Raw genomic sequence first — 16,699 nt, forward strand, 5'->3', positions numbered from 1 at the left:
TCTCTGCATATTTAAGGACAGGTTTAGCATAAGATAGAAACTTCCTAGCATGCTATTCAAGACCGTTCCTGACCCCTTGCCTCTTCTACCACTTTTTGCCTCTCATCACTCCCAGCTTATACCCTACACTCCTGGCAAAATAAATTACCTGAGGTTCCCCAAACAACATTGTACCATGTAGCCTTCCCCTAATTCCTTCTTGCCCAGCCTTCCAAATTTAGCTCACTGGTCCCTCCTCTAAAAGAAGCCTTGCTTGACACTTTCCCTGGGTCAGGTTAAGGATCTCTTCTGTGTTCCCTAATGCTCTAGGCTTACTTCATCATGGCTTTTCCCCCAGCACACAACACTTCTGTTTCCTTGTCTCTCCTCTAAAGAAGGTTGATGGGGTCTTAAAGGCAAGGATTGTATCTTTCACTGCTTTAGCTCAAGTACCCATATGACGCATGACAACATACTAGCTGAAGGCAAAGGTGGAAGAAGGGAGGGAATAAAAGCAAGTTGCTTTTCTAAGAGAAACGGAAGTTGCTCTGGAAGTGAGAAATTGGAGACAGGCTGCTTAAGAGTTATGAAACTGAAAGTAATTATACTTTCCTTGATGTCTAGTGACAATTAGCTTAATTTTTTGAATTCATTTCTGTCACTTCAACAAATTCCTTCTGGATAATATTTTTTGGATCTTCTACTTGGACAGGTTTCTTCTTTCAATCTGTAGTACAACTGGTCCATTTTAGCTAATTGTTTCTCACATCTTGGCTAAAATGTATCTATTTTGAAAAAGGTAGAATAGTGTGTATATAAATTTTTAAAAATGTATCAAACTCAGTGCTTAATTATTTTGTTTTTGTCTGAAACAATAATGTTGCTGTAGGCATTACTGTTTTGTATCACTGTAAATATCTTAAAAAAGCAACATCATCTTTTTAAAAGACATCAACTTTTCAGCAGTGATGGCAGAAGCAGTAGAAGCCATAACAATTATTATATTTCAAAGTGCTTCTGTTATGTTCCTCTGCCTGACCCAACTTTTGCTTCACCTGTGCTTTAAGGCCGATCACTCAAGAACCAGACCATGTAGTTTTGACCTCGGTCTCCCCTGCTTGCTTTCCCCAATGGAATCATATGGCTGGGAATGGAAAGCATGCGAATGAAACTTTGTGACCCATCAGTCATGTTTTACAGCTTAAGGTTCAATCATCGTTATCATATAAATACAGGCTCATACTGTTCTTCTCTTGAAATATATATATATATTCATCTCTGATTCAAACCACATTCCCTAAACAATGATAAATAGATTTTGGGTGATCAATACATATTAACCACAGCTTCATTTTTGTGAACATGCTAGAAATATAATAAATGAGATCATCTATAATCATGAAAGATGAAAATCTGAGGGGATCAAAATGAGTTACAATAACAGATGCTATGTTCACATTTCATACATGTCCTCATAACTCTTAGCAACATCTGGTAACCAGAGAAACTCTTCTCCAATCAGCTATCATCCAGTGTCGACAATCAACCCGTACTTGTATTTGTGGCTAAGTGATTTAGCAAATAGGTTCACGGAACGCAGCAGATAACTCTAAAATGAAAAGGGAATATATCGGGTTCTTTGAGTTACATGGCTCAATCTCCACTTGAAGCTGGTTTATGAAAAGCATCAGCAGCATTCAGTAAAGTTTCAGGATACAAAATTAATACAGATAAATCTGTTGCTTTTCTATACACTAATAATGAGCTATCAGAAAGAGAAAGCAAGAAAACAATCTCATTTAAAATCACATCAAAAAGAATAAAATACCTAGGAATAAACTTAACCAAGGAGGTGAAAGAACTATACTCTGAAAAGTACGAAACACTGATAAAGGAAATTGAAGATGCTACAAAGAAATGGAAAGACATTCCATTTTCTTGGATTGGAGGAATTAATATTATTAAAATGTCTATACTACCCAAAGCAATCTATAGATTTAATGTAATCAATACGACATTCTTCACAGAACTAGAACAAATAATCCTAAAATTTATATGAAACCACAAAAGACCCTGAATTGCCAAAGAAATCTTGAGAAAAAAGAACAAAGCTGGAAATATCATGCTCCCTGATTCGGACTACATGTTACAAAGCTGCGTAATCAAAACAGCATGATACTAGCACAAAAACAGATACACAGATCAATGGAACAGAATAGAGAGCCCAGAAATAAACCCACACACCGATGGTCAATTAATCTACAACAATGGAGACAAGAATATACAGTGGATAAAAGACAGTCTCTTTAATAAGTGGTGCTGGGAAAACTAAACAGCTGCATGCAAAAGAATGAGATTAGAACATTTCCTCACACCATATACAAAAATAAAATCAAAATGGATTAAAGACCTAAATGTATGACCTGAAATCATAAAACTCCTGGAAGAGAACATAGGCAGAACACTCTTTGACATAAATCATAGCAATATTGTTTTGGATCTGTCTCCAAAGGCAAAGGAAACAAAAGCAAAAAAAAAAAAAAAACAACCAAATTGGGACCTAATTAAACTTAAAAACTTTTACACAGAAAAGGAAACCATCAACAATAGAAAAAGGCAACTTACTGAATGAGAGAAAATATTTGGAAACGATATGATCGATATGAGGTTAATATCCAAAATATATAAACAGCTGATATAATTCAATATCAAAATAACCTGATAATAAATGGGCAGAAGACCTGAATATACATTTTTCCAAAGAAGACATACAGATGGCCAACAGGCACATGAAAAGATGCTCAACATCACTAATCATCAGAGAAATGCAAATCAAAACTACAATGAGCTATCACCTCACACCTGTTCGAATGGCCATCATCAAAAAGGCCACAAATAACAAAAGTTGGTGAGGATGTGGAGAAAAGGGAACTCCTCTGCACTGTTGGTGGGAATGTAAACTGGTGCAGCCACTATGGAAAACAGTATGGAGGTTCCTCAAAAAACTAAAAATAGAGATGGCAGAAGAGTAAGACGCAGAGATCATCTGCCTCCCCAAAGATACATCAGAAATACATCTATACGTGGAACGGCTCCTACAGAACACCTACTGAACGCTGGCAGAAGACCTCAGACCTCCCAAAAGGCAAGAAACTCCCCACGTACCTGGGTAGGGCAAAAGAAAAAAGAATAAACAGAGACAAAAGAATAGGGATGGGACCTGCACCAGTGGGAGGGAGATGTGAAGGAGGAAAGGTTTCCACACTAGGAAGCCCCTTCGCGGGCGGAGGCTGCGGGTGGCAGAGGGGGAAAGCTTTGGAGCCGTGGAGGAGAACACAGCAACAGGGGTGCGGACGGCAAAGCAGAGAGACTCCCACACAGAGGATCAGGGCCGACCGGCACTCACCAGCCCGAGAGGCTTGTCTGCTCCCCCACCGGGCAGCCGGGGCTAGGAGCTGAGGCTTGGGCTTCGGTCGGAGTGCAGAGAGAGGACTGGGGTTGGCGGTGTGAACACAGCCTGCAGGGTGTTAGTGCACCACGGCTAGCCGGGAGGGAGTCTGGGGAAAAGTCTGGACCTGCCGAAGAGGCAAGAGACTTTTTCTTCCCTCCTTGTTTCCTGGTGCGCGAGGAGAGGGGATTAAGGGCGCTGCTTAAAGGAGCTCCAGAGACGGATGCGAGCCGCGGCTAACAGCACGGACCCCAGAGACGGGCATGAGACGCTAAGGCTGCTGCTGCCGCCACCAAGAAGCCCGTGTGCGAGCACAGGCCACTCTCCACACCTCCCTTCCAGGGAGTCTGTGCAGCCAGCCACTGCCAGGGTCCCGGGATCCAGGGACAACTTCGCCGGGAGAACGCACGGCACGCCTCAGGCTGGTACAACGTCATGTCGGCCTCTGCCGCCACAGGCCCGCCCCGCACTCCATGCCCCTCCCTCCCCCACTGCCTGAGTGAGCCAGAGCCCCCGAACCAGTGGCTCCTTTAACCTTGTCCTGTCTGAGCGAAGAACAGACGCCCTCCGGCGACCTACATGCAGAGGTGGGGCCAAATCCAAAGCTGAACCCCGGGAGCTGTGCGAACAAAGAAGAGAAAGGGAAATCTCTCCCAGCAGCCTCAGGAGCACCGGATTAAATCTCCACAATCAACTTGATGTGCCCTGCATCTGTGGAATACATGAATAGACAAGGAATCATCCCAAATAGAGGAGGTGGACTTTGAGAACAAGATTTATGATTTTTTTCCTCTTTTCCTCTTTTTGTGAGTGTGTATGTGTATGCTTCTGTGTGAGATTTTGTCTGTACAGCTTTGCTTTCACCATTTGTCCTAGGGTTCTATCCATCCGTTTTTTTTTTTGTTTGTTTTTTTACTTTAAAAATTTTTTTATTAATATTTTATTTTAATAACTTTATTTTCTCTTTATTTTATTTCATCCTCTTTATACTTTTCCCCCCTTTTATTCTGAGCCGTGTGGATGACAGGCTCTTGGTGCTGCAGCCAGGAGTCAGTGCTGTGCCTCTGAGGTGGGAGAGCCAACTTCAGGACACTGGTCCACAAGAGACCTCCCAGCTCCACATAATATCAAATGGCGAAAATCTCCCAGAGATCTCCATCTCAACACCAACACCCAGCTTCACTCAACGACCAGCAAGCTACAGTGCTGGACACCCTATGTCAAACAAATAGCAAGACAGGAACACAACCCCACCCATTAGCAGAGAGGCTGCCTAAAACCATAATAAGTCCTCAGACACCCCAAAACACACCACCAGATGTGGACCTGCCCACCTGAAAGACAAGATCCAGCCTCATCCACCAGAACACAGGCACTAGTCCCCTCCACCAGGAAGCCTACACAACCCACTGAACCAACTTTAGACACTGGGAACACACACCAAAAACAATGGGAACTACGAACCTGCAGCCTGCAAAAAGGAGACCCCAAACACAGTAAGAGAAGCAAAATGAGAAGACAGAAAAACACACAGCAGATGAAGGAGCAAGATAAAAACCCACCAGACCTAACAAATGAAGAGGAAATAGGCAGTCTACCTGAAAATGAATTCAGAATAATGATAGTAAAGATGATCCAAAATCTTGGAAATAGAAGAGAGAAAATGCAAGAAACATTTAACAAGGACCTAGAAGAACTAAAGATGAAACAAGGAACGATGAACAACACAATAAATGAAATAAAAAATACTCTAGAAGGGATCAATACAAGAATAACTGAGGCAAAAGAACGGATAAGTAACCTGGAAGATAAAATAGTGGAAATATCTACTGCGGAGCAGAATAAAGAAAAAATAATGAAAAGAACTGAGGACAGTCTCACAGATCTCTGGGACAACATTAAACACACCAACATTTGAATTATAGGGGTTCCAGAAGAAGAAGAGAAAAAGAAAGGGACTGAGAAAATATTTGAAGAGATTATAGTTGAAAACTCCCCTAATATGGGAAAGGAAATAGTTAATCAAGTCCAGGAAGCACAGAAAGTCCCATACAGGATAAATCCAAGGAGAAACACACCAAGACACATGTTAATCAAACTGTCAAAAATTAAATACAAAGAAAACATAATAAAAGCAGCAAGGGAAAAACAACAAATAACACACAAGGGAATCCCCATAAGGTTAACAGCTGATCTTTCAGCAGAAACTCTGCAAGCCAGAAGGGACTGGCAGGATTTAAAGTGATGAAGGAGAAAAACCTACAACCAAGATTACTCTACCCAGCAAGGATCTCATTCAGATTTGATGGAGAAATTGAAACCTTTACAGACAAGCAAAAGCTGAGAGAGTTCAGCACCACCAAACCAGCTTTACAACAAATGCTAAAGGATCTTCTCTAGGCAAGAAACACAAGAGAAGGAAAAGACCTACAATAACAAACCCAAAACAATCAAGAAAATGGGAATAGGACCATACATACCGATAATTACCTTAAAAGTAAATGGATTAAATGCTCTAACCAAAAGACACAGACTGGCTGAATGGATACAAAAACAAGACCCATATATATGCTGTCTACAAGAGACCCACTTCAGACCTAGAGGCACATACAGACTGAAAGTGAGGGGATGGAAAAAGATATTCCATGCAAATGGAAACCAAAAGAAAGCTGGAGTAGCAATTCTCATATCAGACAAAATAGACTTTAAAATAAAGACTATTAGAAGAGACAAAGAAGGACACTACATAATGATCAAGGGATCGATCCAAGAAGAAGATATAACAATTGTAAATATTTATGCACCTAACATAGGAGCACCTCAATACATAAGGCAAATACTAACAGCCATAAAACGGGAAATCGACAGTAACACATTCATAGTAGGGGACTTTAAAACCCCAGTTTCACCAACGGACAATCATCCAAAATGAAAATAAATAAGGAAACACAAGCTTTAAATGATACATTTTACAAGATGGACTTAATTGATATTTATAGGACATTCCGTCCAAAAACAACAGAATACACATTCTTCTCAAGTGCTCATGGAACATTCTCCAGGATAGATCATATCTTGGGTCACAAATCAAGCTTTGGTAAATTTAAGAAAATTGAAATTGTATCAAGTATCTTTTCCAACCACTATGCTATGAGACTAGATATAAATTACAGGAAAATATCTGTAAAAAATACCAACACATGGAGGCTAAACAATACACTGCTAAATAACGAAGTGATCAATGAAGAAATCAAAGAGGAAATCAAAAAATACCTAGAAACAAATGACAATGAAAACATGACGACCCAAAACCTATGGGATGCAGCAAAAGCAGTTCTAAGAGGGAAGTTTATAGCAATACAATCCTACCTTAAGAAACAGAAACATCTCGAATAAACAACTTAACTTGCACCTAAAGCAATTAGAGAAAGAAGAACAAAAAAACCCCAAAGTTAGCAGAAGGAAAGAAATCATAAAGATCAGACCAGAAATAAATGAAAAAGAAATGAAGGAAACAATAGCAAAGATCAATAAAACTAAAAGCTGGTTCTTTGAGAAGAGAAACAAAATTAATAAACCATTAGCCAGACTCATCAAGAAAAAAAGGGAGAAGACTCAAATCAATAGAATTAGAAATAAAAAAGGAGAAGTAACAACTGCCACTGCAGAAGTACAAAAGATCATGAGAGATTTCTACAAGCAACTCTATGCCAATAAAATGGACAACCTGGAAGAAATGGACAAATTCTTAGAAATGCACAACCTGCCAAGACTGAATCAGGAAGAAATAGAAAATATGAACAGACTGATCACAAGCACTGAAATTGAAACTGTGATTAAAAATCTTCCAACAAACAAAAGCCCAGGACTAGATGGCTTCACAGGCGAATTCTATCAAACATTTAGAGAAGAGCTAACACCTATCCTTCTGAAACTCTTCCAAACTATAGCAGAGGGCGGAACACTCCAAAACTCATTCTATGAGGCCACCATCACCCTGATACCAAAACCAGACAAGGATGTCACAAAGAAAGGAAACTACCGGCCAATGTCACTGATGAACATACATGCAAAAATCCTCAACAAAAATTCCTCAGCAAAAATCCTCAACTAGCAAACAGAATCCAACAGCACATTAAAAGGATCATACACCATGATCAAGTGGGGTTTATCCTAGGAATGCAAGGATTCTTCAATATACGCAAATCAATCAATGGGATACACCATATTAACAAATTGAAGGAGAAAAACCATATGGTTATCTCAATAGATGCAGAGAAAGCTTTCGACAGAATTCAACACCCATTTATGATAAAAACGCTCCAAAGAGTAGGAATACAGGGAACTTACCTCAACATAATAAAGGCCATATATGACAAACCCACAGCCAACATCGTCCTCAATGGTGAAAAACTGAAAGCATTTCCACTAAGATCAGGAACAAGACAAGGTTGCCCACTCTCACCACTCTTATTCAACATAGTTTTGGAAGTTTTAGCCACAGCAATCAGAGAGGAAATGGAAATAAAAGGAATCCAAATCGGAAAAGAAGAAGTAAAGCTGTCATTGTTTGCAGATGACATGATGCTCTACATAGAGAATCCTAAAAATGCTACCAGAAAACTACCAGAGCTAATCAATGAATTTGGTAAAGCAGCAGGATACAAAATTAATGCACAGAAATCTCTGGCATTCCTATACACTAATGATGAAAAATCTGAAAGTGAAATCAAGAAAACACTCCCATTTACCATTGCAACAAAAAGAATAAAATATCTAGGAATAAACCTACTTAAGGAGATAAAAGACCTGTATGCAGAAAATTATAAGACACTGATGAAAGAAATTAAGGATGATACAAATAGATGGAGAGATATACCATGTTCTTGAATCGGAAGAATCAACATTGTGAAAATGACTCTACTACCCAAAGCAATCTACAGATTCAATGCAATCCCTATCAAACTACCACTGGCATTTTTCACAGAACTAGAACAAAAAATTTCACAATTTGTATGGAAACACAAAAGACCCTGAATAGCCAAGGCAATCTTGAGAACGAAAAACAGAGCTGGAGGAATCAGGCTCCCTGAGTTCAGACTATACTACAAAGCTACAGTAATCAAGACAGTGTGGTACTGGCACAAAAACAGAAAGATAGATCAATGGAACAGGATAGAAAGCCCAGAGATAAACCCACGCACATATGGTCAACTTATCTTTGATAAAGGAGGCAGGAATGTACAGTGGAGAAAGGACAGCCTCTTTAATAAGTGGTGCTGGGAAAACTGGACAGGTACATGTAAAAGTATGAGATTAGATCACTCCCTAACACCATACACAAAAATAAGCTCAAAATGGATTAAAGACCTAAATGTAAGGCCAGAAACTATCAAACTCTTAGAGGAAAACATAGGCAGAACACTCTATGACATAAATCACAGCAAGATCCTTTTTGACCCACCTCCTAGAGAAATGGAAATAAAAACAAAAATAAACAAATGGGACCTAATGAAACTTCAAAGCTTTTGCACAGCAAAGGAAACCATGAACAAGACCAAAAGACAACCCTCAGAATGGGAGAAAATATTTGCAAATGAAGCAACTGACAAAGGATTAATTTCCAAAATTTACAAGCAGCTCATGCAGCTCAATAACAAAAAAACAAACAACCCAATCCAAAAATGGGCAGAAGACCTAAATAGATATTTCTCCAAAGAAGATATACAGACTGCCAACAAACACATGAAAGAATGCTCAACATCATTAATCATTAGGGAAATGCAAATCAGAACTACAATAAGATATCATCTTACACCAGTCAGAATGGCCATCATCAAGAAATCTAGAAACAATAAATGCTGGAGAGAGTGTGGAGAAAAGGGAACACTCTTGCACTGTTGGTGGGAATGTGAATTGGTACAGCCACTATGGAGAACAGTATGGAGGTTCCTTAAAAAACTACAAATATGGGCTTCCCTGGTGGCGCAGTGGTTGAGAGTCCGCCTGCCGATGCAGGGGACGTGGGTTCGTGCCCCCATCCGCGAGGATCCCATATGCCGCGGAGCGGCTGGGCCCATGAGCCATGGCCGCTGAGCCTGTGCTCTGCAGCGGGAGAGGCCACAGCAGTGAGAGGCCCGCATACTGAAAAAAAAAAAAAAACAAAAAAAAAACTACAAATACAACTACCATATGACACAGCAGTCCCACTACTGGGCATATACCCTGAGAAATCCATAATTCAAAAGAGTCATGTACCACAATGTTCATTGCTGCTCTATTTACAATAGCCAGGACATGGAAGCAACCTAAGTGTCCATCGACAGATGAATGGATAAAGAAATGTGGCACATATATACAATGGAATATTACTCAGCCATAAAAAGAAACGAAATTGAGCTATTTGTAATGAGGTGGATAGACCTAGAGTCTGTCATACAGAGTGAAGTAAGTCAGAAAGAGAAAGACAAATACCGTATGCTAACACATATATATGGAATTTAAGAAAAAAAAATGTCATGAAGAACCTAGGGGTTAGACTGGAATAAAGACACAGGCCTACTAGAGAATGGACTTGAGGATATGGGGAAAGGGAAGGGTAAGCTCTGACAAAGTGAGAGACTGGCTTGGACATATATACACTATCAAACGTAAAATAGCTAGCTAGTGGGAAGCAGCCGCATAGCACAGGGAGATCAGCTCGGTGCTTTGTGACCACGTAGAGGGGTGGGATAGGGAGGGTGGGAGGGAGGGAGATGCAAGAGGGAAGAGATATGGGAACATATGTATATGTATAACTGATTCACTTTGTTATAAAGTAGAAACTAACACACCATTGTAAAGGAATTATACTCCAATAAAGATGTAAAAAAATAATAATAATAAAAAACTAAAAATAGAACTACTGCATGATCCAGCTATCCCACTCCTGGGTATATATCCAAAGAAAATAAAACAGTGTTTTGAAAAAATTCACACACCCTAATGTTCATAGCAGCATTATTTACAATATCCAAGATATGGAAGCAACTTAAGTGTCCATCAACAGATGAATGGATCAAGAAGATGTGGTATGTATATATAATGGAATACTACTCAGCCATAAAAAGAATGAAAGTCTGCCATTTACATCAATGTAGATGGATATAGAGAGTACTATACTTAGTGAAATAAGTCAGAGATAGAAAGACAAATACTCTGTTATCACTCATATGTGGAATCTAAAATATTAAGCAAAGGAATGTATATAACAACACAGAAGCAGACTCACAGATACAGAGAAAAAAACCAATGGTTACCAGTGGGGAGATGGAGGGGGACCGGCAAGATAGGAATATGAAATTAAGAGATACAAACTACTATGTATAAAACAGATAAGCAACAAGGATATATTGTACAGCACAGGCAAATATAGCCATTGTTTTGTAATAACTTTAAATGTAGTATAGTCTTCAAAAACGCTGAATCACTATGTTGTACACCTGAAAATAATATAATGTTGTAAATCACCTATACTTCAATTTAAAAAAAAGAAAAAGAAAAGCATCAGTAGCAACACTACTCTTGAGGTCCTATGTGCTAACATCGCCACCTATTGCTCATTCCAGGTACAAATGGTCACACCTCAAGCCAAACACTAGACATTCTCTAGGTAAGAAACAGACTCTTGAGCTTTGGGTAATCATTAACCCCTAGCAGGATTAAAAGGTAATCAGTTTCACTCTTGAAACTACAGAGTAAAGGCAGTGGGCACTCTTGTCAATGTGGACAATTAGGTGATAATTATATTTTATTGAATTTCACATATTGGAATTACATTGGCTTATCGATATTTTGTATGTTTTATTCTCTGCTATATCCCCAGCATTTAGAACAGTCCCTGACACATAGTAGTTGCTCAATAAATATTTATTAATAAATGAATCCATAAAGAAAAAGGGTAATTATTCTCATAAATTTGCCACACTACTTATTTAGCAACTTCAATTTAAAAACTTATTGTGACTTTTTTCTAGTAAATAACAATATCCCTAGATATTGATAGGATTGGTAGAGAGAGAGGGACAGGTGACAATAAAAGGAAAGAAGGGAAAAAGAGGAGGGTTTCCAGATGATTGCAACAGAAAATACCAGAAACATATGATAAAAATCTGGATGAAAAAGAAATAAATATGATATGGAAGACATACTAACAGTAGTCCATTCTGCAGATGAGATTATGACATTCATTTCTTTTTCTTTTAACCAAATTTTAAAAAGTTAAAGGTTATCTTAAAAATCATATGTTTTGCATTTTACTGAGCAAAAACACTCAAGCTGTTACATTCACTAATTCATATATTACCCATGGCACTAACATTTTTTCACACTGGCATTTGACACAGAAATTGAAGAATATTGACCTAGCTTTAACAAATTTGGAACAAGACGTTGTTTGCTAAAAAATGATTCCATTTATCAAGAGTGAAATTGGTTTTCGAGGTACGTTTCTTTTTTTAAAGCCCTGACGCTCTCTTTTTTTTTCACAGTGCTAACATCCTTATTTGCATGTGTGGGGCGAGTCTCCACTGCTCCTACCCATCTTACTGGTGTGTCAAGAATGCCTGGGGAACTGGGACTTGGGGAACTGATGTGACATTTGACACTCTGGTTACCTCTTTTGCTGGCTGGAAAGTTGGGCGAAAAGTCTCAGACACCTCACAACTGTTGGCAGCACGGCTTCATCAAGGATGTAGACAATCACAATCAGAAAAACCCAGCGCCCTCAAGGCACAATAAAGTGAATTCTCAAAAGGAAAGTTCAGTGCTTCGGAGATAAATTGAAGATGTAAACTGAAAATACTCCTTCACTAGTGAAAACAAAACTTTCAGACTAGAAAAAAATATTTGAAGGGATTTTGAATTTATATTAATACCTTAAATCCAGTGTTTTATTTTAACTAGGATTATTTATGAGTGTTATGCCCAGAATGGGGTAAAATGGTAATTTTATAAAATTTGGAGATTCTACAATATAAATCAAAAAGAAAAATGCCATTTACAAGCCTTGAGAAGAATTTCCTTCTTTAATTTAAATGGATTTATTTACTATATTATTTCATCATTTATTGCTTCTTAATAATATGGTAAATAACTCATTTCAAGAGTCATGATTTAAACATCTACTTTCCAAACTCCAGCTTCCATTTTTGCTGAGGTAAAAGTATATATCATCTTTCAAACTGAATTCTTAGATTTGGAGTTGGAAATTATTTCCCTGATGCTTTGAAAAGGGAAAATAAATTCTAAACCTTTCTAAGTACTACTTGGTTACAAAGAATTCTATAGTATGGATAAGTCCCAACTGAACTAATTATAATTTGAATGCCATGGGCATTCAAATGATGAAACGGGAACTAGAAGTCAAGTGTTTGGGGTTAAGAAACAGGATTTGTTAGGATTTGACCTTAATTATCATATAAGCTTGAAAAAGTAACCACTCCGTTCTTCAATTTTTTAAAAATTACTATTGCAAGAGATATCATTCCTCTTCCTTCAAGGCCCAAGAATAATGTAAAAAGAAAAATTTCCCTGGCAAGCTACCAGATAATGACAGCAGAGAAAGCAAGAGTGAGGGAGTGAGAATGAGACAGAGAGAGAAAAATTCTCCATTTTGCAGGACTATAATATAAAGGGCTTATGCTAGAAGCATTTTATCATAGCAACATGTTCTATAATTGTTTTCCTTAGAAACAGCATTAACTAACTGGGATGACCCACTCATTTTGTAGAATGAGAGTGTAATGTAAGTTTAAAAATCTTTTATTCAGGGCTTCCCCGGTGGTGCAGTGGTTGAGAGTCCGCCTGCCGATGCAGGGGACACGGGTTCGTGCCCTGGTCCGGGAGGATCCCACATGCCGCGGAGCGGCTGGTGAGCCATGGCCGCTGAGCCTGTGCGTCCGGAGCCTGTGCTCCGCAATGGGAGAGGCCACAACAGTGAGAGGCCCGCGTAAGGCAAAAAAAAAAAAAAAAAAAAAAAAAAAAAATCTCTTATTCAAAATCAGGACTATTGAAGAGAAATTTAACCAGCACTTACCATTTACTTAGCTCAACAGATCCAGAAACTATGTGTTTCTTCTCTTAAAACAAAGAAATCCCAAACAATAATAATTTGACAAATATTTCTTTGACATGTGTTTTTTTCCTACCATAATTCTACCACCTCTATTTTGGAACTTTACTATTCAAGTTTTCCAAGTTTCCCATTAGTAAAAAATTCAAAATTAAGTAACAATTTTGATACCTACCAGGACACTGTATTCAGATTGCTGATGTTATTACTTTAAATCACAATATACCTACCATCTGTGGGTTCCCATTCATTTTCTGTCACATTACCCAGTTTTACATCAGTGAAATTTAAGGTATTAATTCCAATAAGGCAGTTTGAAGGTGTATGTTCAATTGGGAAAGGCAGAAATTTTTTCAAACATTATCGCCATCCTCAGATACCCAAGTGATGTGAACACATGAACAGTACCACGCAGTAAGAGCCACCTGCTACAATCAATCTTAAATGAAAATAGAGCACTTCTCCCACTCAAGAAGGCCTGGAAACAGTCCAAATCAAGATCTCCCTTTGGCTGATTTAAAGTGTGTGGTGAGAGATAAATTAGGAGTTTGGGATTAACATATACCCACTACTATATATAAAACAGATAACCAACAAGGACCTACTGTATAGCACAGGTAATTATATTCAGTATTTTTTAATAACCTATAAGGGAAAATAATCTGAAAAAAAGATATATATGTATGTATAACTGAATCACTCTGCTGTACACCTGAAACTAACACAACATTGTAAATCAACTATACTCCAATTTAAAAAAAAGGCAAACCAAGGCAGGGCAGTCAACCAGAGCCTTATGGTTCATGTGCCAAAAGCCTGCAATATTTATGTATCTTCACCTAATAAATGAAAGAGGATTTTTAAAAAGAGAAAGATTTTTTTGGTAAAAGTTTCAAGGTTTCTTTTGGTTAACCTTGATACATTTTATGATAATTCCATTCCTCCAGGAGAAACACTACCATGTTGGCACAAATGTCCACCTCAAACAGAACAATGAGAGCTCTAAGATAAAAGTCTCCTTTTTTTTTTTTTCCAGTGACCTTTTACATGTCAAAGCACAGAATCTCTTAGTTTTGAGTACAAAATAATGGCCAGAGTAGGAATATATTTTAAAAGCTCCTTTTTGCTGCTATCAATTTTGAAACTCTAAGTGGAGTCGAGATTTCTGTGACATGTTCCAGCCTGTTGAAGTCATGGGTCTCTTACTGGTTTGCCCTGATGACCTAAAATTACCAGCTTCACCTCACACTGACCTTGTTCGCGCTGTTAAAAAAATCATTTGCCTTTTTTAACCAGGTTTTCCTTTCCACCATGAGCCGACCAAATTCCTCTTGAAGCCAATTCAGTTTCTGGTTAGACAGCTGTAGGTGTTCTTTCTCCACATACTCCTTGGAGAGCAGAATCCCCAGTGCCTCACTCTTCAGCTTCTCCACTGCGGAATTCCATTCCTACAAGAGATCACTCTTCAGTTTATTTTACACATCCTCCCCTCTGGAATCTCTGGTAAGACTCAGAGGACATTTACATGTGTTGAATGTATCAGCAACCTGTCATTATTTTCAAATCATAAAGGAGTCAATGCTACATTCCAGGTTTGAGTAACAAGACATAGGTTAAAAAAAAGAAAGGGACACAGAAAAGAGGTTAAAAAGGGAGAGGGGATGATAGTAGAAAGGGGCAGGTCAACTGGGATGTGTCTGGTTGCCCTGAATTCAGGTCACTTGCCATTTCCCTTAACAATACCTGAAAATACACCCAAAATATGGTCATCAGTGTTTTTCAATCTCTAACTCATTTTTACCTATTTTTATTCATTTAAGTATAAAAACATTTCTCTCCCACAATTTATTCTCACTGGCAATGTGGGCAAATATGCACAAGAAAGGAAGGGAAATCTCATAGTATATGGTTGTTTGTGCATCTGCCTACACTTAGAACTGAAATTAAGACCTGTTACTCTGCACAAAGTTAATAGCTGTTATTGTGCAGTATTCTCTCCATCCTGACCCCAGTTTCACCTCTCAATGTTTCACTATTAACGATTTATAAACATTTCAACAAAGGAAAAGAGGTAGGTTTTTACTTTCTATTGCATGAGGGTGAAAAACAGTAAACAGAGAAGAAAGAAAATAATAAGAGTTGAAGTAAATCAAACATATTAACATTCAATTTATTTGAAGGGAAATTCAAATTTCTTGCAGAAGAACTGAAGACAGATCTAGTTTCATAAAATAATGCTTATCTCTAACATAGGAGTCTTGTTAGCAAATTTTCTGGTACCCATCTTAGCTGAGACTGAGCAGTGAGCATATGCTGTTTGTTAAAGCATCAGAAATTTATCACCAAATTAAAAAAATCACAGTCTGACTCCATCCTGGCTTGCTCCCCAGTGCAAAGTGTCCTATTATTAAGTTACATTTGTTACATTATATTGTATAAAATAATACAATTTTAGTGCAATTTACCGCTATCATTTCCATTCATTTATTTCACAAGACAACTAAATACTGTGTACCTGGGACCATGCTGGGATAGATGTCTTGGGGAATATAAAGAAAGAATAAAATATAGTTATTTTCTTTAACAATACATAAACTGCTATTTTATATAATTTTATATATACTGCATTATGAAGTGTATTAAATACATGCTGTTTCTACAAACACACAAATACACGTACATACACACAAAATGGTAGCATTTCAAATCACAGTTGGTAGACGCTGAAAATAGAAATTGTACATATTATTTTATGGACTTCATAGAATCTGTTCTAGTAATTGTGTAAGAGAAAAATATTTTCATCAATGGATGCAAGAATAAGTATGGTAGATTAAGGCATTGGCATTTTTTTGAGCACCAATTACGAGCTTATGTTTTGTAAGTAAAACCCTCACAAACTTAGGTTAGATGTTATTATTTTCCTAGTATTGACACAGGCTCAGAGGAGTATGTTATCCAAGGTTACATATCCAATACGTGGCAGAACTAGGACTATTCACAGGTTTGTATACAATGCTACATTCCAGGGAACTGAGGGCAGAGAGACTCCAGAATCTCCAAATTTCTCAGTGAGTGCAGAAGCAATACTCTTAGGCATGAAGATGGGCTACGTGAGTTCTCAAGATCCTTCATTTCTTAAAGAGCTATTTGTCCCCATT

The 16,699-nt window shown here is 38.0% G+C and overlaps 1 protein-coding gene across 4 annotated transcripts in view; it reads right to left on the bottom strand.

The window, feature by feature from the left end:
- CCDC141 (coiled-coil domain containing 141) overlaps window positions 1–16,699 on the bottom strand; it is a gene marked incomplete at its 3' end in the record, with an annotated part of 202,735 nt that overhangs the window by 85,053 nt on the left and 100,983 nt on the right. For all 4 annotated transcript variants that reach the window (XM_082841904.1, XM_082841903.1, XM_082841901.1 and 1 more), the window contains exon 7: window positions 14,792–14,986. In XM_082841904.1, coding sequence (XP_082698030.1) covers window positions 14,792–14,986 — 195 coding nt within the window. The remainder of the gene's footprint in view (window positions 1–14,791; window positions 14,987–16,699) is intronic.

This window comes from Leucopleurus acutus (genome assembly GCF_964270905.1).
Source record: "Leucopleurus acutus genome assembly, chromosome: 6".
NCBI lineage: Eukaryota > Metazoa > Chordata > Mammalia > Artiodactyla > Delphinidae > Leucopleurus > Leucopleurus acutus.